The sequence below is a fragment of the Palaemon carinicauda genome, chromosome 26, assembly GCF_036898095.1.
Source record: "Palaemon carinicauda isolate YSFRI2023 chromosome 26, ASM3689809v2, whole genome shotgun sequence".
NCBI classification, from domain to species: domain Eukaryota; kingdom Metazoa; phylum Arthropoda; class Malacostraca; order Decapoda; family Palaemonidae; genus Palaemon; species Palaemon carinicauda.
In genome coordinates, this window is record NC_090750.1 from 34,878,173 (window position 1) to 34,902,011 (window position 23,839).

Here is a 23,839-nt window from a genome sequence, read left to right on the forward strand (position 1 = left end):
TTTCATATAGATCCCACATTAATGATAATAATAATAATAATTATTATTATTATTATTATTATTATTATTATTATTATTATTATTATTATTATTGCTGTTGTTGTTGTTGTTGTTATGACGTGTAATAGGCCAAAAAGAACAATATAGAGAATGCTAAAATGTTAAAAAAATATTAAAAGAAGTAAAATAGTGTTGATGGTCCTGGTTGCCAGACAGTCTCTATGTAGAATATTTCATTATTGGCTTTGCAGTATCCGTTTCGACTTTACTATTTCAGCCAACAATTGAGAGTGGAATGCTGCAAGAGATTTGCCTATTGAAATTGAAAGTAGAAATGCCATACACATTTCACGAGCGTTCTCTCTCTCTCTCTCTCTCTCTCTCTCTCTCTCTCTCTCTCTCTCTCTCTCTCTCTGCTAACAAAAAGATGCACGGAATTCATCATCTCCATTTGCATGTTATGTGCCGTTATTTACCTTCACTTCTCGTGCTGTGATTGAAAGTTCCTATTAGATAGATGTGGAAAGAGGAAGGTCTTTTTGATTAAGGTTATGCACCGGTTAGAGCTCTCCGTGGCTGTTGCTCTCGTTGAAGGTGTTACAAAATGAATCATTTGTACACTTAGTAATAAATTTCTCTTGTATATTTTTTTCCTTTTTTTCATTAGCTTATCGTTGTCTGTGTTGAGAAATGACTTGATTTTCCCGATGTATTATATCAGACTAGATTTATAGTTTTTGTTATATGTTTTCCAGTTTGTAGTTACGTTCACTCTACAAAATAAGAAAATTTTCACTTTTTAATAAGTCACCATTCAATGGTATCAGTTTCTTGTGAACTTCAGTTAAAAAGAGATTGACCGATTATACACGGTCATTCTAAAATTAAGCTTTCCAACTCTTTTATAGGAACTCTATACATGTTAGAATATCCTCTACTCTAGGTACCGGTACTTACCGGAGCATTAAAGCTATTACAGCTGAAATTATTGATATGACGCTGTGTTCTTTTTTTTTTATTAGTATTTTTGACGTTCATCTTTCATAGAACAGATGCATAATGACCGTATTACATGGTTTGCTCATCGGTTATTATTATTATTATTATTATTATTATTATTATTATTATTATTATTATTATTATTAAGCTACAACCATAGTTGGAAAAGCAGGATGCTATAGCCCAGGGACCCCAACAGGGAAAATATCCCAGTGAGGAAAAGAAACAGGGAAAAATAAAATATTTTAAAAACAGTAACATTAAAATAAATATTTCATATATAAACTTTAAATAATTTAACAAAACAAGACGAAGAGAAATTAGTCAGAATAGTGTGCCCGAGTGTACCCTCAAGCAAGAGAACTCTAACCCAAGACAGTGGAAGACCATGGTACAGAGGCTATGTCACTACCCAAGACTAGAGAACAATGGTTTAATTTTGTAGTGTCCTCCTAGAAGAGTACATTACACTACTACCTTTATTACTTGTAGTAATAAAAAAAAATAAGATTACTGATAATGGGGGAGGTGATTATAATATTACTTTTACTGCAGGTGTAATGTAATTATTTCTCACGCAAAACAAAATATCATTATGTCATCTTACAATTTTCCCCTAAAGGAAAAAGGGATAGTTGGTAAAATCGCTAGAAATGTTTTATTGCTCATAATAAAAGACAGACGTGAGATAAGTGTGGGATAAGTATGAGAAAAAGCTTTCTTCCTTAGCTAATTGTCAGTATTTTATGGGCTGTGCAACTAGTTTCGCTATTATTCTTTTGTTCACGATTATTTAGAACGACCGGAACACATTCCTCTCTCTCTCTCTCTCTCTCTCTCTCTCTCTCTCTCTCTCACACACACACACACAGACAAACAGAGCGTATAAAGGAGAAATAATAAAACGGGATGAAAGGCGTATCCATCATTGGTGTCGTCGTCGATTAGGGTGGGCGTCCCTTTGTCGTTATCACCCTCGTATTTGCCCCGAATGAAACTCGGCCAGGGACATCCTTCTTCATTCCTGAGAGACAGAGACAAAGAGATAGATGAGCTAAGACATATATTCTGCTTAGCGATGATACCTCTTCCTTTAACGAAGTTCCATGGTATATATATATATATATATATATATATATATATATATATATATATATATATATATATATATATATGCAAACACACACACGTGGTATTTGTATAGTAACACTTTTTTCTTAATTAGTTTATCGGTAATTTTTATAGTTTTTATTACCATTAATAGAAATTTTAAATGATTTCATGTTCATTTTGGATCTTTTCTCTGGTAATTAAGGGCGGCCATCAATTATGATGTATATTTGTTTATTATGTTTACTTATTTGAGTTAATAATCAGGGGAAAAAATTACTCCAATTTGGACTTTCATTTTACGATTCCTCTTGTATTCCATTTTGTTTTAATTTGCGTGTTTTGATATATATATATATATATATATATATATATATATATATATATATATATATATATATATATATATATATATATATATACATATATATATATATATATATATATATATATATATATATATATATATATATATATATATATATATATATATATATAGTTAACAAGTTAATGGTATTTCGGTTTAACAATTACAAATGAATATTTGCGCTATAGATGAGAATGCTATTAATGATGATGATAATGAGAATTTTAAATGGATACTTTCCATATGTAATAAATCTTTAGATATTAATAGAAATACACTTTAAACCAATGATCATTGCTTGCATCCCATTTACAAGTACTAGTGTCCTTGCCTGTAGACTACGAGGACAGTAGTCCTGTGAAGCTTAGGGTTTAAGTTTATTCTTATCAATGTATGAAGATTTATTAAACGAAAAAGGGTCTCATATGTTCTCGTCTTTATTGCATGTGATTTTTCATCTTACTTCAATTCTTAAGAGTTGTAATTTGTCCCGTATGTTGGTCACAATAATGTTATGATTATTATTACTTGATAAGCTATAACCCTAGTTGGATAAGCAGGATGCTATAAGCCCAAAGGCTCCAACAGGGAAAATAGCCCAGTTGGAATAGGAAATAAAAAAATTAAAATATTTCAAGAACAGTAACAACATTAAAATAGATATTTTCTACATAAACTTTAAAAATTTTAACGAAAAGAAATGAAATAGAATAATTTACTCGAGTGTACCCTCAAGCAAGAGAACTCTAACCTAAGACAGTGAAAAACCATGGTACATCGGCTATGGCACTACCCAATGGTTGTATTTTGGAGTGTTCTCCTAGACAAGCTGCTTACCATAGCCAGATTGTCTCTTCTACCCTTACCAAGAGGAAAGTGGTCACTGAACAATTACAGTGCTGTAATTAACCCCTTGGGTGAAGAAGAATTGTTTGGGTAAGCTCAGTGTTGTCAGGTGTATGATGACCGAGGAGACTATGTAAAGAACAGGCCAGACTATTCGGAGTATGTGTAGGCAAAGAGAAAATGAACAGAAACCAGAGAGAAGGGTCCGATGTAGTAATGTCTGGCCAGTCAAAGAACCGCATAACTCTCTAGAGGTAGTATCTCAAATGGTGGCTGTTGCCTTGGCCAACTTACTACCTATGAGTATAAGGATAATGCAAGAAACTTTATTAGAATGGTCAGAGGGAAGTCATAACCATAATGATAAGAAACGTGTTATCACTGGAAAGAAATCAGTGGTACTCCAGGGCATTCAAGAACTAAGGTTTTTTGGTCTATCAATAGTTTGCCATTTGCGAAACAGGTTCTACCTATAATATAAGTTTTTTGTTCTTGGTTGTTAATATCCATGAAAGAAAGTAGATGTATTTAACGGAAAAATGCTTAGTACTGGTTGGATTGTACGAGATAAGACTTGGTACGAGAAATAATTCTTAAAAATATAACTTAAGAAACTTTTGTGAGATTCTTCTGTATGTACGAATAAAATTAACAGCAATTGGATAAAAGCAGTTAGAGATTTAAGTGACCTAGAATGGAGAAAATGACACAAGTGATCTCTTAGTGATTTTGAATTTTTATTTATTACTATAAGCCAGCAAAAGGTTGAGGATGATTATTATTTACTTTGCAATTCTTGATCTTGTTGCCAATAGGTCTCAATTCCTATTCTTCACCCTACTGTATAAGAGATATTCATATGTATATATAAAGAATATATATATATATATATATATATATATATATATATATATATATATATATATATATATATATATATATATATATATATATATATATATATATATATTATATATATAATATATATATGTTTATATATATGCATATATATACACATATATATATATATACATATAAATGTATATATATATATATATATATATATATATATATATATATATATATATATATATATATATATATATATATATATATATATATATATATATATATATATGTTTATATATATAATATATATATATGCATATATATAAACAAATATATATATATATATATATATATATAAACATATATATATATATAATATGTATATGTATATATATATATATATATATATATATATATATATATATATATATATATATATATATATATATATATATATATACATGCAAGTTGACCTATTCATAGTTTAACCACTGAATCAAGACTGAAAACCGTTTCCAGTAGAAAACAATATATACTGTATACAGTATATATATATATATATATATATATATATATATATATATATATATATATATATATATATATATAATATATACTGTATATGTGTATATATTATCACTAGTCAAGCTACAACCCTAATTGGAAAAGCTGAATGTTATAAGCCCAAGGGATCCAACCGGGAAAGGAAATATGGAGATGAGGAATAAACTGTAAATTAGTGATAATAAAAAAAAAATAATGTAAAGTATATTAAGATCAGTAACAAGGTTTAATAGATAAGGGATATATAAACTTTGTAGTGAGACTCATGTTAACTTGTTCAACAGAAAGGCATTCGCAATATGTTTGACCTTCTGAATCTCCTCCGATTCAACTATGAAGATCATTTCATAATCTGGTCACTGCTACAATAAAATTTATAGAGTAGTGTGGTGTATTGAGTTTTATGATAGTGAAGGCAAAACTGTTAGATATAGCTACTCACCAAGTACTACATACTGATTGGAAAAAAAAAAAAAAAATATATATATATATATATATATATATATATATATATATATATATGTATGTATATATATATGGGTGTATATATATATATATATATATATATATATATATATATATATATATATATATATATATATATGTGAGTGGGTGTGTGTATCCAGTAACAAGGATTCCCCCTTAATAATATGGTGTTCATGAAAACACAATGCAACGCTGAATCGAGGATGGACTTCATGCTCAGAAAAAAAAAAATGTTAAAGGTTGAGAATGTATGATATCGAAAGAAAGTTTCTAAGAGCAATGAACTCTTTTTATAAAAGAATAAATTTGAATGCACGAGAGTTATCGGTTTGGTGTGAAGATAAAGCAGAAACAAGAATGCATTTTGTCTTCATGGGTCTTTAATATCTTAATACACGAAGAAATGCCAGAATCCAGAGGGAGTATCGCAGAGTTAAGTAAAAATCATGGGTGAAGATTAAGTCATGAATGAAGTTAGGTATTTTTAGTCGATACATTACTGGTTATGCATAATGAATGTCAGTATGCATGAACAACCCAAATTATAATTCGACATGCTCAAAATTGGATCCTTATTGAAAATTCCACTTTAACATCAGATATGAAGTTGAATCATTTTTTTTATAAAAAGTTCGTAATCCGTAACTGTATGGTTATTTAATCGTCATTCTATGTCTAGGCGATAGATCCAAAACTGAGATGATTTATAAATCAAAGAAGACTTGTTTCTAAATGGTCAAGAATTTCATAAAGCCATTTAACATTGACCCACATTGAATGACGTCTCGAATTCCATTTAAAGTGGCTTGAGTTCACAAAAAGGTGAAATTGAAAGCGACGCATTCAATCTGCGAAAATGTTAAACCAAAATTCCAGTGTTACGCCACGAAAACAACATAAATTGGGATGGCGACGCCATTATTTAAATGACGATGACTATTTGGTTTTCTCGTTTTTAGACAGAGCGAGAAAGTGGAAAGGGGAGAAACCTTGTTTGGAAAACTTTTGGCTCCTCACATTCCTGACTTTCAAGGTATTAAAATTCTTGTTGGGTGTTATTATCCATAAGGTCTCGCTACCGAAAAAATATGAATGTTAGATATAGTTTTCTTTAATATTTGGAAGTGTAGTGCATTTTTTTTTCTTTTTTGTAAGAACTACGATTTTTTTAAACGGTCTCCATATTGTTGAACTTTAGATATCAACTTATGTCTTCAAGAAAACGTTGTTATGTAGCGAAAGGTACAGAGGCTATGAAAATAGACTTGAGTCATACTGCCTATTAATAACGTGGTATGTCAAATATAGTTTAGCTTAGGGAAAGAAATGGGATTGTCGTAGACTGAAAAAATCTTTGTTTTTATGGTCTGAAATGGCCTGTTATATCAATTTAATTTTATTTTAATAGAAGAAAACTTCACTATTTTTCATAAAAGGAAGTAATCCGAACTAAACTGACTGGTCATATTCGTTCGAAAGCTGATAATTTGAGAAGTATTCGCAAATATTTTCGTCAGTGTGGAACCGTAGTGTTCATCCTGTTTATTTATTCATGTCTCTTCTAGCCAGGTAATCATTTGGAAAATATATACTTATAAACTCTTGGGTGTGGTTGACTGGGAAACCCCTAAGTTCTGTTAATGCAATGAGTATTATATCTTCCAGTTAACTAACAGCTTAGAAAATCTATTATTCAAAAGAATTGTGATTGAGAAATCTCGGTTTGTATGTGCTGATATCTCTCAAGAAATTGAATTCGGGTCCAATTTGAGGAGGTTGAGTTATATTCCTCATCTCCCGAAAATACCAGAATAGAATAACTGCGATATTTCTTTCAAAATGCCTCTTACACCGATTGAACGAAGTTTCAAGGTGAAAAATAACTGGGTTGCCAAATTTTCCATAAAAGCATATTTAAAGGTTTAAAGTCCGCTCATGAATGGCGGGGGCAAGGGACAGTGACTTCGCCTTATCGAGCAGGGCAATGCCTTAGACACCAATCATATACACATATGATCAGCGCGCAAGCCCCCTCTCCACCCAAGCTAGGACCAAAGAGTGCCTGGCAATGACTGCTAATGACTCGGCAGATAGACCTATAGGCTCCCCTAAACCCCCCATCCTTAGTTTACTAGGATGGTGAGGTTGCAGTGACCAAACAAACTAACGAGTTTGAGCGGGACTCGAACCTCAGTCTGGCGTTCACCAGTCAGAGACGCTATCACATCGGCCACCACAACCCTGTGACGATTTTATATAAGAAGTGTCTTAGGGATGGCAAGCAAGATGCAGAATTACTAAAACGTTTAATTTGATTAAAGAGGATCATGATATGGCAAAATATCTGAAAGGCAAAAGTAAGCAAACTGTATTTGATAACCATTGAGAAAGAAATTGGCCTTTTGAATCGAAGTTCAACTCATAGTTTTCCTGTGTTAGTGGTAATAATATTTCAGTGAAAAACCTTGCAAAGTAGAGTAAAGAAATTATATAAATAGAAAATATTTCTTCAGTACACTGCTTTGTGAAGTTCTTTTTTCTCCCCCACTCTATGAATAAGAATAATAACTTAACACTTGTACCAGTCCCAACATCACTTAAAACAGAAGTATTTTACCACATCCAGTGCTCTTTCCTTGTTATAAAACGAAAACATAATGCATCTTGCAACGAACCTGCAAGGGTTTCTAGGTAAATAGCAGTGAATAAAACCTATGAGTTATTGATGTGATTAACAATAAACCAAATCCTTAGGGGCTTGATGTGAACGGCAATGTACCAAACCTTCAAGGGTTTGATTCTAATGGAAATAAACCAAACCTTTAAGGATTTAATGTACATAGTAGTGACTCAAACCTTTAAGGGTTTCGTGTGAATAGTATTGACCCAAACCTTTAAATGTTCTATTTAATGGCAGTGAACCCAACCTGATGCCAACGACAGTTAACAAAAACTTTGAGGGTTTCATGTGAATGGCAGTGACCCAAAACTTTAAAGGTTTGCTGTGCACGCCAGTGACCAAATCTTTAAGGATACAAACAGTATTGAACCAAACATTAATAGGTTTGAGGTAAATGGCACGTCGGTCGATCTTTGACTAACCTTACGTGTGACAATGGCTCTAGCGTTGTCAACCCATAAGTGAATGGCAGTGAATCAAACCTTTAAGGGTTTGATGTGAACGACAGTGAACCAAACCTTGAACGGATTAATACGAATGGAAGGAAATCAAACTGTTAAGGGTTTGATGTGAATAGCAGTAAATCAAACTTTTAAGGATTTGATGTGAATGTTTTTTTGAGGAACAACATTGAACTAGATATGTAAGGGTTTTTATGTTGACGGCAGGGACCAAAACCTTTAAGAGTTTGATGCGATCGGCAGTAAACCTAACCTTTAAGGGTTTTATATGAACAACAGTGAACCAAACCTTTAAGGGATTTATGTGAACGGCAGGGAATCAAGCCTTTAAGGGTTTGATGTGAACAGCAGTGAACCAAATCTTTGAAAAGTTTTAGATGAACGGCAGTTAACGAAACCTTTACACGTTTGTTATGAACCTCCATAATCCTCAATGAGGCTAGGAAGTCACTAAAGAAATTTTTGGAGTATTTCATTTCCAATAATTACACAACCTTGAAACGATGGTACCTTCAACCCATAAAAATGGCTTTGCGTGACTTTATTTGGAACTTTGATGAAGCGTGTCCAAGCAGGTTTTAAATGTTTACTTGATTGATTGAATGCCAATGACCTTTCATTGGTATTCCATTAATATATTTAACCGATTAATATAGCTTTGTGACTGACTTGCAATAATTTATCAAGGGTTGATCCATAGTAACCTGAATATATACTGTAGGTGGTGTAGAAACTATAAAATTTTAAACAACATTTGAATAATAGCTACTGTGGGAAGTAATACACATTTTAAAGATTGTGACAGAGTTAATTAGCAAAAGGGTATTATCGTAAAGATCACTCAGTTTTATGAGAGGCAGATCATTTCATTATATCGTGTAAAAGTAAGCATTCAATGTAGAGATATAGAGTTACTTTTTCACCAATTAATATGTATGTCTTCAGAATATAATAGCCGCAATACCAGTTGCAATAATGATTCTGAGATGGTTGAAATATCTATGACTACAAAATGATTGTTGTAAGAGTAACCATAATACATTAGCAGCAATTAAAATAGTTTTAAAATGATTAATAGCAAATATAATAGTTGATAATCATCATGGAGAGAAACGTCACCTTAGAGCTTCAAAGTATGCAATAATTACTGTATAACTATAATCTTTATTATCATAAAAAATCATATGGAAAAATACAAATATATATATATATATATATATATATATATATATATATATATATATATATATATGTATATATATATATATATATATATGTATATATATATATATATATATATATATATATATATATATATATATATATATATATATATATATCACCATGATTAGCATATCATTAGAATTACTATGCATATTAAAAGGAATGCATATATTATGTATCTAAGATAGTTAAAAAAAAACGAAAAAAAACAATAAGCAGTATAATGTAAAGAAGTGCACCTCTCTGTCTCATACTTCGAGAATAATATTATGACCCTTGTATTGACGAGGGAGGTGACCCACAAATCCACTTGATGACTGACGAATGACACCACGATCGATGACCAATTCCATTTCCGCGTATGCCATGTGGAGAGGATCTACTGCCCTGTATATATATATATATATATATATATATATATATATATATATATATATATATATATATATATATATATATATACTGTATGTATATATATATATATATATATATATATATATATATATATATATTATATATATACTGTATGTATATATATTATATATATATATATATATATATATATATATATATATATATATATATATATATATATATTATATATATATATATATATATATATATATATATATATATATATATATATATATATATTTATATCATCTCTCCCAATGCCTATTGACAAACATATATATATATATATATATATATATATATATATATATATATATATATATATATATATATATATATACTGTATATATATCATCTCTTCCTATACCTATTGACGCAAATGAAATATATATATATATATATATATATATATATATATATATATATATATATATATATATATATATATATACTGTATATATATCATCTCTTCCTATACCTATTGACGCAAATGAAATATATATATATATATATATATATTATATATATATATATATATATATATGCATATGCCTGTTTGTATGTGCAGTATATTTGCTGTACGTAAGTGTTGTGTGTGTGCGTCTTTCGTCTATTTTTGAATAACGAATGGAAAAGGAGGTTAAATAATCCTTGTGTGATTTGAGGCTGTCGCTATTTGATTATTACCTGGTATACAAAAACAGTGTCAGCTAGGCCTCTAGTTATAGATTATCTTGGTCATGTTACGTTACAAAAAAGAAAGAAAAAAAAAAACACGGTTCACACGCTCACGAAGAAAGTCGAGCATCGAATCTTACAACTCACTGTCTTTATCACGCCCACATTTTTTTTCTTTTTTAATATGAATAAAACTAAACATGCAGACCTTTTTCCCACACTTCTTCCACCATCGAGCAATGAATATAGGCCTTACCCTCCTTTTGTTTAACGTTTCAGAATTGTATGTACTAGATTCGTTTCACCAACCTATCCTCTTTCAGTTTTTCCATAGGACTGTACCTGCTAAAGAGACCCTTTTATTACTTCTTTATATTTTCCCTAATCAATTGTTCTTACCACCAATTTAATGCATTCATCAACCTTCTTCCTTTCATTCGCATTCGGTGAATACTCTTCAACTCCTTGAAAGGTAATAGGCTCAATAACCCCTTCATTCGTCGCCCCCTCGCCCCCCCCCCTGGCACTCCTATTGTTTTTGTATGTTTGTTTTGTGTGTGTATCTATCCATCTATATTTTATGTAGACCTGTGGCTTTATGCGTATGTGTGTAGGTGCATTTGCCCACATACTGTACATGTATTGTATTACGTCTAGGGGTGGTGGTGGTTCTAGTTTATACACATGAAATTTGCGCGAGTCTTGTTCGTTATTTGAAATGTAGACTTCCATTATCTGATTTCCTTTTTTTTTTTTTTTTTTTTTTTTTTTTTTTTTTTTTTTCTACTCGGTAGAAAAATAACAGAATTCGCAGATATTCTAAATCAGAAAAATAAAGAATTTTTTTTAGGGATGATTTCACCCGGGTTGAAATTTATTTTTTATTTATTTTTACTTGATAGAAAATAACTGAAATCGTAGATATTTTACATAAGAAATAAATAAAGTAAAGAATTTATGGCTTACTTCACCTGGGTTGAAGTCGCGAGGTTCTTCTTTTGCTTAAAAAAAGTTCAGAAAATAATACTTTGTTGAAAAAAAAAGAATAAATGGATAAAATTTATGTAATATTGTTTAACCCCTGCAGAGTCTGCAAATTGAGTTTGCTTACAAAGAAAAAAAATATTTTCAAAGAAGCTACGCAGTGAGTTTGCCGGCCGTTAATATTAGATGAGCTTACGCATGCGTATTACATTTTCTGTTTTGAAGATTCTTTTCTTGCTTGTGAAAATATCTAATTCGATAATGGATATTGCATTTTTCTTTCCTAGGTTGTCTTTTTAAAGAAATGTTTCTTACACGGATAAAAGATTTCGTTAATAATAATCAACATGAATTGCTAATTGATTTAGTTAGAATTAATCGAAAAAATATATTTGCCTTGTTTTTCTGATGCTACTACAGTAAAAAGTCATGCTGTGAATAGTTACTTCTTATAGTCTTTCTTGTTTACTAATATAAGTATTCATTGTATAGGGTTTACTCTTTCACTCTGTCTCAAGCCCAAATATTTTAGTCTCTCTCTCTCTCTCTCTCTCTCTCTCTCTCTCTCTCTCTCTCTCTCTCTCTCTCTCTCTCTCTCTCTCTCTCGGAATATGTCAAGCTATTTATTGTAAATAATATTTTGTCCCTAGAATATGTTTATCTCATTCAGAAAAATTACCCAGATATTTTACCGTTTCCAAGTACAGGTCCAAGGGCTTATTCTTTCTAGCTTTTCATAGATGTGACCTTTCCCCGCCGAGTGTGCTCTTAAAGAAAACTCTAAAAATGCAGCGCCATTTGTATGCTCGACATAAAAGGACTTTGTTGCACTTTTCAACCTCCTTATGTGTCATATTTGTCTCTTCTCGGTTTTGTTTGTTTTTCTTTAATAGTTTTTTATGGGGTTATACTAGCAAAATTTCATTACTGTGTCTATTTTCATTACTGATATTCAGCACGTCTTCTCTCTCTCTCTCTCTCTCTCTCTCTCTCTCTCTCTCTCTCTCTCTCTCTCTCTCTCTCTCTCTCTCTCTCTCCTTCCTAAGGACACTTAAGGAATGAGAGTCCTTTCAGGCTCAAGGTTAATGTAATCTAACCACAAATAAATCTTTCATGCTATATGAATGTTTTGTGTTTGTAACTTAGTGTGTGATACTTTTCAAAAGTTCACATATTCATAGTTAAGTAATGTTCATGTTCTTTTTCCTGTTATGAAATGTGATCATATTTTTTAAAGTAATATTTCTTTTTCGCATAGGCATTATTTTTAGAGGTTTTTCATTTATGCAGAGTTCATTCATTCAATTTTTCGAAGTTTTGATCCAATCTCTTTACCATCCACCTTTACTGGTAGTCTTAGCTTTAAAAAGAAAGTTTTCCATCCCTACAGCCGTCTTTTCAAGGAAGATAGCATATTATTTTATTGAAAATAAACTAAGTTGCCAGCTCTTTTGTTTTAATAAAAGCTGAAAATATTTTTCTAGGTCATGCGTGGAAAATGACTGTCTGGTGCTCTTTGTGCTTTTGGGTTTCTCATGAAAGTGAATATATGATAACTATATGATTGTATTATTTTTTAGGTCGTTGCCAAGAAAACAAGAATTTTGTGCTAAATTCATTTGACTTTTTCTTTGTTTTTCAGATTATTATTATTATTATTATTATTATTATTATTATTATTATTATTATTATTATTATTATTATTACTAGCTAAGCTACAACCCTAACTGGAAAAGCAGGATACTATCAAAGTATCAGGTATTTAGGGTTCCTCTTAAAAATCTTTTTAAAAAATACCATTAAATTACCAGTTCATATAACCTTACATTTACAATATTAAGATTGATGGTGAGGCGTCTGCACCTCGACTTAGTATCTAGCGCCGTTCTCCCTTTGTGAAAGTAGCCATCTGCGAGAATTCTTGTCTCTGGAGAACGCGGAAACGATGTAATGAGCCTTATTGTGGTTGCCCTGGGGCTGACAACCTGCGGCTGCTGCTCATTGCTGCTGCTGCTGGAGTGATTTATCTTACTTGGCGCCGAGCGAATCCTCTAATGCAGTCTTGGCCACATTATATGCTGGATTTGATTTTGAAGTAGACTGTGTTTTTACACCCGATTATATTATATTTTTTGGATATTTTGTTTCTTTGCAGGATTACCTGTTAGGTTATATTTCAGAGATACTTGTCTCTTTGCTGGGAGTCATGTTGTATTTACAGTAAGAACTGATTTATTCCCGGTTTTTACCCTCTGGTGTACAATAGATAGATGCCCATTGAGATGCATTTCGAAGAGATTTATTCTTGTCCGTTTATTTGTGTTTTCTAGATTTATATGGTAATTCATTGCATCTTATTCCAATTATATTACTGTATGTTTAACCGTCAATGGAAATCTAACATTGCACATTGAATTTTATTTTTCTCCAGCTTAATAGTAAAAGTTCTCTATTACAATACCGTGTACTATTTTTGGCTGCATATTTTACGAATATAATCTGTAATTTTTCGGCAATTCCATATACATTTTCCTTCACAGTTGACATATATTAGAATATTTACCCATCCTTTATATTTCCTGGGCCACTGCATATCCCATTGAATGTTGTCTAGTTTTTATGTATTTTTTTTTCTTTTGTAGATTTATAAATACTTTGAATTCATAAGAAAAGAAACATTACACTTGCATTGGTCTCAGTTCCATTTAGTCTCGATCATGTGACCAAGAGCGAATGATCAGTGTTGAATTTTAATATAAACGAAAAAAAGTTGAAATTCTGCAGTGAATGAGATTGCCATGGCAACATAGACTTTATTTTCGACGATTGTTGTATGAAATTTTTACTAATTTGTTGCATGAAATTGACTCTACCATTATTCTCTCTCTCTCTCTCTCTCTCTCTCTCTCTCTCTCTCTCTCTCTCTCTCTCTCTCTCTCTCTCTCTGCGTGTTTGTTTTCTATTAGAGGTACTCGTGGGAAAAGACATAGTGTTGTTAAGAACACACACACACAAATAAATATATAAATATATATATATATATATATATATATATATATATATATATATATATATATATATATATATATATATATATATATATATATATATTATGTATATATGTTACCTGATTTTCTTTTAGTATGTAATGGTTACGTTTTTATTTCTCATATAGGAGGATATTAACCTATTTAGTCCGTTTTTCTCGTATTTTCTGCTTAGGTGTGATTGCAATGCAGCAAGTTACCGATTAGTACTTCATATACAGAAAATTAAAGCACTGAAGTATTGTTTTGTAAGCGGTAGTTAACGTCTGCAGTAAACATTTATCATGGTGACATATTTGAGGTCAATTACCATTACTAATTTCTTGTAAACAGCATCTTGTAATTTTGGTTGTAGTTTTTAACAACGTATTGTCAATAAGTGCTCTACTAATATAGTATTTGTTTTACTGCTTTATAGCTTATTATGTTAGCCAATAAAGATTCTTCCACTCAGGTTTATTCTCTTTCTTTTGTGTGAGTTTTATTGATTCAATGTTATTCTTCTTCTTCTTCTTCTTCTTCTTCTTCTTATTATTATTATTATTATTATTATTATTATTATTATTATTATTATTATTATTATTATTATTATTATTTTTATTACTTACTAAGCTACAATCCTAGTCGGAAAAGCAGGATGCTATAAGCCCAAGGGCTCCAACAGGGGAAATGTATTAGGCTCTATTGTTTATTTTAACATGTTTTGTGTTCTTATATGTGTGTTTTTTGTTTGATATCTTAATAGTTTCCCCCATAAAGTATATATCAGCATATTTTTTTTAGCTTTAGTTGATTTTATATTCATTTTATAATCAGTAAGAGATCTTGCAACATTGTTTATTTTCTCATTTATTATTTCCTGCCAAATACAGTTATACTTTCTTGGCTAATAAAGGAGGTTCCCGCATTGTCTTATTTCTGATTTCTCATGTTTTGTTTATTTCATAGATTTGTAGGATTTTCTGCTGCAATACATTGTTCCGATAGGATCTCCTTGTTCTGTAATATAATGTTAGGTGTGCGACCATGTGTCTTCGTGGCTAATTCAGAATAATTTTTTGGGGGGGTTGGAATATTTTGTTTAACTGGGAATTTAGTATTACGAAATGGCATAATTATAATTATTTATAGTTAGATTTAAATTAGTTTTTTTAATTAATGAAATATTTTTTTAATAGTATGATACGGATGTCTAATTGTATTACAGGAATTTGGATTTGTGTATATTATTTGGAAATTTGATCCATCATGTCTTTGATGTTAAAATGAAAATGGTGATAGTGTTTAGATCATAAATCAAATTTTTGAAGTAACGAAAAATTTAAGTAACTATGAGAAGAAAAATATATAAAAATAAATGAGTTTTTTATGATGAACAGGTGTAGTGATAATTTTTTTAAATAGTAGAAATGAGAAGGAAAATATTCAAGATTTCTATTTCTGTGAGAAACAGGTGTAGTGATAATGACATCTGAAGGTAAAATAAAATTATAAAATAACTAAAAAGGGATGCAATAATATATGCCTTATTTCGATGATAATTGAAATGCAAAAAAAAAAAATGTGAAATTTTTAAAAATGAATTTTGTTACTTTACAAAGTTCTAATTTGGAACTTTCTCTTCCTCCCCTTTTTTCCTCAAACTCTCGTCTCTGCTTCGTGTGGTGTGTCGTTATACGTATGGGTTGTTCATCTCGTCTGAAAATTGTCTTCCGATGCTGCTTCTCGTACTGTTAATGTCGGCTTCGACGGCCTCATCTCCAAAACTACCACCACCACCACAGCCTCGTACGGAGACAATGATGACCCGTATCCGAGTCTGAGCGATTACCACGACTACGAACCCAACCTCGAATTCGACGACACCGAACTGCACAGTGCCAGTTCTGTCACGGGTAAGCGAGAAGAAGAAAAGCCAAAGACAGAGATCAGTAAAGACGGGGATCTTTTCCGTCTGCCTTCTCTATTCTTTTGCACTTTGGTGTTTGCATGGCTCATTGAGCATTACTTCTTCTTGCACTTTGAACTTTGCATGTTGCATGAGGTAGCGTTCTCCGAAAAAGGAAAGCAAGCTCTTCATTATTTTGCGGTTGGCACTGCATGGCACTCTGAAATAACGGAAGACATTCTTCAGTCTACCTTATTTTCATTTTTTCGTGACATTTACATTGTGCTTGGGGTTTCATCTGCTTAACAAAGGAAAGGAGTAAGTTGCTCACCATTTTGCATGGCACTAATTATTGACGCTTTCTTCTTAAATATCTTGAACATTCTCATGAAAATGTCAATAACACCTTGATTCAATCTTTTCAGTTTTCTATTCACATTGCCTGCTGATTTTTCTTTAATATTCACTGCATAAGCGTTCTCTTGTTTTCTGTAATGAATTAATTGCACGCCTATTGCTTACGGTGTCACTAAAACTTGATATATGCATGGTTTTTTCTGGGTAACAATTACAGCACTCAAAGATTTTCCTGTTGTCATTTTGTTTCTAAAATGCAACTCAGCACCCACGGTGTTCATAACTAACCCATCTCACATTTAACAGCATGAACCCTCCGCGATATGCAGAAAAGGCACAGCAGCCTCGTCATCTTGCCAGATGTTCTCGACATCGCAGGTATGTACGTAACGATAAGTACAGCATGTCCCCAGGTAATTGACGCGCACTACACATACAAGTGCAATTACGTGGGATACGTGCGGTAATGGGTCTGAGGATTTCATTTTGATGTGCAGTCTTGTATTATTATATGGTTCATACTCTCTCTCTCTCTCTCTCTCTCTCTCTCTCTCTCTCTCTCTCTCTCTCTCTCTCTCTCTCTCTCTCTCTCTCTCTGATGAGTATTGGTGTAAATAATTTATTCATAGAATATATATATTTATGTATGTTTGGGCATACTCTCACATGTGTATACACATATAAGTCTGCATATACACGAACACATACATATGCGTGTGCATTGATCAGCAAAATCAACTTATTTGAAGTGACGTGCAGATTTCGAACGGCGATGGAAGAAGAATATAGAAATCTGCACAATTCGAATGTAATAGCAATGAAGAGGGAATGAAGACCTAAAATGAGCTGGATACTTGGCGTGAAAGAGAAGAGGCTCAACATCCTGGAATAGCCTGGAAATGGCTATTACTGGGGAAGTTTTATGCACAGGAAGTTCATCCCGATTCAGCAATTCTAGTATAACTATTTAGAGAATCAAACGTATATATAATTGATCTTCACAATATATATATATATATATATATATATATATATATATATATATATATATATATATATATATATACAGTATATATATATATATATATATATATATATATATATATATATGTATATATATATATATGTATACTGTGTATGTATATATACACAGTATATATATGTATATATATAATATATATGATTATATATATATGCAAATATACACACACACACACACACACACACATATATATATATATATATATATATATATATATATGTATATATATATATATATATATACATATATATATGTATATACATGCATATATACACACTACGTGAATATTAATTATAATTTTTTTTCTATCTAATTAGTCATACTTAAATTATTGAATCGGGATGAACTTCCTGTGCATAAAACTTCCAAAGTAATATCCACTTCATGCATATGCACAGGAGACTGCATGTGCATTCAATCAAATCCCCTTAACCATATTGTGACATTCATTCATCGTCTTGTACTGATTCCCACACATCCGGGATGATGAGCATCATCTCTTTCATGCCAAGTATCAAGCTACTTTTAGGTCTTCATTCCCTCTCCATTGCTATTACATTCGAATTGTGCAGATTTCCATATTCTTCTTCCTTCACCGTTCGAAATCTGCGCGTCACTTTAATTTCGTTGAATTTGCTGATTAATTCCTTCATATAATTCACCTGATTGTGGCTGTTTATCATTTCAATTCCTTTTCTAGTCTTGTGATCACAGCTATCTAGCTAACTTCTCACAATGTCATTCTGTGACTATTCTTTTTTCTCATTGTATCATCGAAATTGATCCAGTTCTTGAAGTTTCTAGTAAGCACAAAGCCTTTGATAAATATTTTTATTGCAAATGTCAGGTTGCCTGTTAAAAAATTTTGTGGGTTGGTGTTGCTTTCGTATTTTGTTGTGTTATTAACTCATTTCATTTCTTTCTTGACTTATTTTAGTATTTTTCTTAATGTAAAGCTGAAATTGATATTTAATTTCTATACTGATCTAAATTTTTATTATGAACATCATTTTGGTATTTAAATTGCTTGACGGGCTGCCAACGCATAAAGTGGTCAATCGCAAGCCAACCAAATTTACGTTAAAAGTATCTAGAAAACCAATTTTATATTTATTGTTTGTCTTTAAGTTGTATTTGTGTATAACATGGATGTATTATTGCATCTGTGCTTGTACATCTTCGTAGCCGGCATAGATGAAATTTGTTGAAGTTGTTTGTAACCTCTGGGAAATACAAGTTTTCATTCTTTCTTTTTTCCCCAACATATGACTGTTTTATTCGTATGAACCAATACAAAGACTATGATCTTGGCTCTCTAACTTCAACTTAATTAGCTTGTCCAATGTATATTTGCTCATGCTAATTAATATTATTAATATTATTATTATTATTATTATTATTATTATTATTATTATTATTATTATTATTATTATTATTACTAAAAGCAAATGTGCAACCCTAATGTGAAGCGCACGAGTATATTGCTAAAAGTTCGAGTGGTACTTAACGCTACTTGACGGTAAAAAGGTGGAGAGTATAAACTACAAAAGAGAGAAGAAAATAGAATGCATCAAGATAAATAACAACGTTGGATAAATATGCAACAGATAGATTATAAATCGAAGTATATGCGAAGATGCTGAATGAAAATTCATTGGTAATATGTTTGAAATTTTAAAGTTCAACAGATTCCACTGCTTGATTAGAAAGATCATTCAACAATTTATTCACAGCTAGATTAAGACTTCTAGAATGTTATGTAGTTGTGGGTCCTACAAAAAAGGCAAGATTGGAATTAACTATATACTTAATACTACGTGGGAGAAGGTATTGGCAGAGATCCGAATGCAAGCGATGGTCAGAAACAGGATAAGAATTTAGTAAACCGCGAGTTTCTGTTCAACTATGTAAGATTGAACAGCAGAACAATATTCAAAACATGGAAGATTATTACATAAATTTTTAAAAAATCTTCAGGATATGCAGGTTGACAAACATCTTGAAAGACTCAGTTTACCGTTTTTGTGCCGTTGAGATATACAGATAGGATATGTGAATTTTTAATAAAAATTAGAATTTTTTCGATGAGCTGTATGTAGTTGAAGAAAATTTTATTTGTCAATAAAATTATCTGGGTGTAGAGATTATATTCCTGTAGTCATTGTGGTGCTCACCAACAATTATTCCGCAATCTGTTTGTGGAAAATCTAATGATGATAATCAAAATTATCCGACTCATATCTGTTTAATTTGGAAAAGACTTCATGATACCTCGGTCAAGTCAGAAACATGACTAAAGTGTAAACAAATCATACGGACTTCATATCCATAATCTAAGGATATCTGACAAACTAAAAATAGTGATGGCAGTAAGGACACTTGGTAGAACCAATTGATAGGTACATAAATTACGATCCATTCACATAACCAAATTATCGCATTTATGAAGACTTTACTGTAATTATACTCAGTTTACCTAGGAATATTTATACCGGTGTCATTGCTCTTTCGACGTCCTTGCATGCTAGTAAAATAATCTTTTATCTCGAACGTTAGGGGAATTAGACATTGATTTTGCAAGCTGCCTAACATAATAAAAAAAAAAATAGTTTGAAACATGTCATTTCGTTGAAAACGGAGTAAACTCAATTATTATTGATAATATATTATTCAAAATCTAGTAATATTTCACGTTCATCTAAAAAAGTAACCGTTTTTGTTAAAAGACATCTGGAACCATGAGAGATATACTTAAATAAAAATAATAATAAACTAAGCAAATAAAACGTTTGTATAAGGAAAAGAAGCATAGAATGAACGCCTGAGAAATAGGTCGGTAAAGGAATTATGAATTAGCATTAAGACGTTCTGACCTTGAGAGTATCATCACGCTCGACATTCTAAGGAAGACTTTTACGAAGAATCTTAGTACAAGATTTATTACTGAAGTATTGATAGTTTATTTTAGATATATATATATATATATATATATATATATATATATATATATATATATATATATATATATATATTTATATATATATTTATATATATATATATATATATATATATATATATATATATATATATATATATATATATATATATATATATATATATACACACACAACCACATGTATATAAATTGTATATATACACATATATATGTGTGCGTACATACACATATTTACATATATACCGCTAGAGAGTTATGGAGTCATTTATATATATATATATATATATATATATATATATATATATATATATATATATATATATATATATATATATATACACAACCACATGTATATAAATTGTATATATACACATATATATGTGTGTGTACATACACATATATACCGCTAGAGAGTTATGGGGTCATTTGTCTGGCCAGACAGTACTACATTGGAACCTTATCTCTGGTTACGGTTCACTCTCCCTTTGCTTACACATACACCGAATAGTCTGGTATATTCTTTACAGATTCTCCTTTCTTCATACACCTGACAACACTAAGATTACAAAACACTTCTTTTTCACCCAGGTTAACTGCTGCACTGTAATTTTAATATATATATATATATATATATATATATATATATATATATATATATATATATATATATATGTGTGTGTGTGTGTGTGTGTGTGTGTGTGTACACTCTGGAGATTGGCCTTGATAACATTATATGGTCTTGGTAGTATGAATCGTGTGTTTTTATTTTGAAGAAAGATTAGATCTAGATCGTGGCTATTGATATGTCATGTTTATACAGTAATGCTGGCGCTCAAGTCAAGTGATTGTCATTTATCTCTTTGGATGGAGTTTTGCAACACTTATCTTTTTTTCATCATCATCATTATCGTTGGCGTCATTGTTATCATGTTCGGTAGTTGTAGTTTAATTGACGTCTACTTAAACCCGATTATCAACTAAATTCCAAATTTCTGGATGCTATTTTTTTTACTTATAATCATGATATCATGTAATTTTTTGCTTATTATCGAACGCTTTGTTCCAGCCACTTTTTTTAAGCATTTATGCTCTTATTTTTTTTTCCTTGTTGTATTTCAGACAACATTAATTCTTTTAAGATGACATCATTCCTTAGCTTGTCTCCTGTTATGCAGGTGATTTTTTTTTTTTAACTGCATATTTTTTGTCTAGTTTGCTTGTGGGAAATATTTTATACAAGATAAATTTGCAGAAATTTGAAATAGCATTTTCCTATGCTATTCATTTTCTCAATAAGGAAAGTCTATGTACTTGTCATTAGGAATAAACATTATCTTTAAAAAATCATTTTGAATTTGAACAAGTATATTTTTATATTATTTTTCCATCAAACAGACATTTTCTATTTTATTCAAACGCTTATCCTCATTTTCATACATTTTTTTCCTTATTTTCTTCCTTGTTCATCTTAATTTTAAGTAGTCAATCAATGCGCATTAAACAGTGTATGATGTCCTTGGCCTTAAAGACGTCATGGCTCAACCGCCTTGGCAGATTCTTGGCGTGCTTACGCGTAGGTGGTCAGGTGGTCATCCCCACGTCCTTGGGCGAGTAACAAAGGACATCCCCTCCAGGACAGAGTTATGTATATTCGTCGTAGTGTGTTCGCTGTCGTTCAAGGGCAAACTGGTTGTCATTATCCGAGATTTTAAATATTTCTAATTGCCATCGTGAGAAATCACCTTGAAGGGTTTCAGATGAATAATGTATTCATGCACTTTATTTATTTAATAGGTGTGTTCGGTATTTTATATCTTTTGTTCTGCATTATTTTCTTCTTTTTCATAAATCTGAGTTTTGTTCTGGTGAAGCTTGCTTGGCAAATTGATAGATTTGTATGAGTGCTTTCTTATTATGAATAATAGGAATAATGATTAAAATAGAAATTCTGATGATTAAGATAATATTTTACTGCTATAATAAACTAGCTGATAGTAAATAGGATGTAGTTGGATTCTGGCTTTTAATCTTATTGATCTATTTTGATAAGTTTCGTATTAGTGATGATAATAACAATGGCGTTAATAATTTTAATTTCCTTAGTAACAACAATATTAACCATAAATACTGATAATTACTTCCTGTTGTAACAATAACGATAAGTAAACAAAGCAATCATTTGATAACAATGCGTTTGTAGGTAGATTTCCCCGTATTTTCTCTGTCATCTTTGGTTTCAAGTTTATTCAAAAAAGAAAAAAAAGATTTAATTGTTTCTAAAGACTGGCGTCATTGTGTAAGAGGTTTTGGCCATTGCATTTTTAGAATTATTATTATTGTTATTGTTATTGTTGTTTTTGTTGTTGTTAAAAGAAGATTTACTCTTACAGAGCTGGCCTTTAGAATGAGTAGTTTCATGGGTTCGTTAACAATGATTTTTTTATATTCTAAATATATATGTTATTAATGTTTATATTGTTTTTAACAGTCGCTCTTCCTGTGGTTATTTATATTATGTTAGTTATAATATTCTTCGGGTTTTATATAACTAGAGGTTATGGTTTTGAAAACTTTATTTTATGTAAACTTGATTAGTTTCTCTCTTCGTCCGTTTATATTATCCCATTGCTGCTGGCAATTAACATTTCTTATGCAATTTACGTTATTTACCTGTAGCTTTCAACATTATCGTCAAATTTTATCGATTTCCAGGAAATTTTGGGCTTATTTCATAGCCTTTTATTACATGATATATCCAACTTCCAAGAAAGTGAATCTGAATGTTTTAGGAAAAAGGGCAGAATATGGAAATCTCTGCCGTCTTTTTGCTTTTTAAATTATATGGCATTCCCCCTTTTGAGTACTGTTCTCGCTCTGACCCTGATTG

General features: G+C 30.7%; 1 protein-coding gene across 6 annotated transcripts in view; it reads left to right on the forward strand.

Moving 5' to 3' along the window:
- Positions 1 to 23,839, forward strand: part of RhoGAP68F (Rho GTPase activating protein at 68F) — a 379,237-nt gene that overhangs the window by 250,441 nt on the left and 104,957 nt on the right. For 3 of the 6 annotated variants that reach the window (XM_068349546.1, XM_068349547.1, XM_068349548.1), the window contains one exon: positions 16,494 to 16,604. The exons of 2 other annotated variants lie outside the window; for them this stretch is intronic. In XM_068349546.1, the coding sequence (XP_068205647.1) occupies positions 16,494 to 16,604 (111 nt within the window). Of the gene's footprint in view, positions 1 to 16,493; positions 16,605 to 17,256; positions 17,333 to 23,839 lie in introns of those variants that run through there. One more of the 6 variants, XM_068349549.1, reaches the window with a different exon arrangement.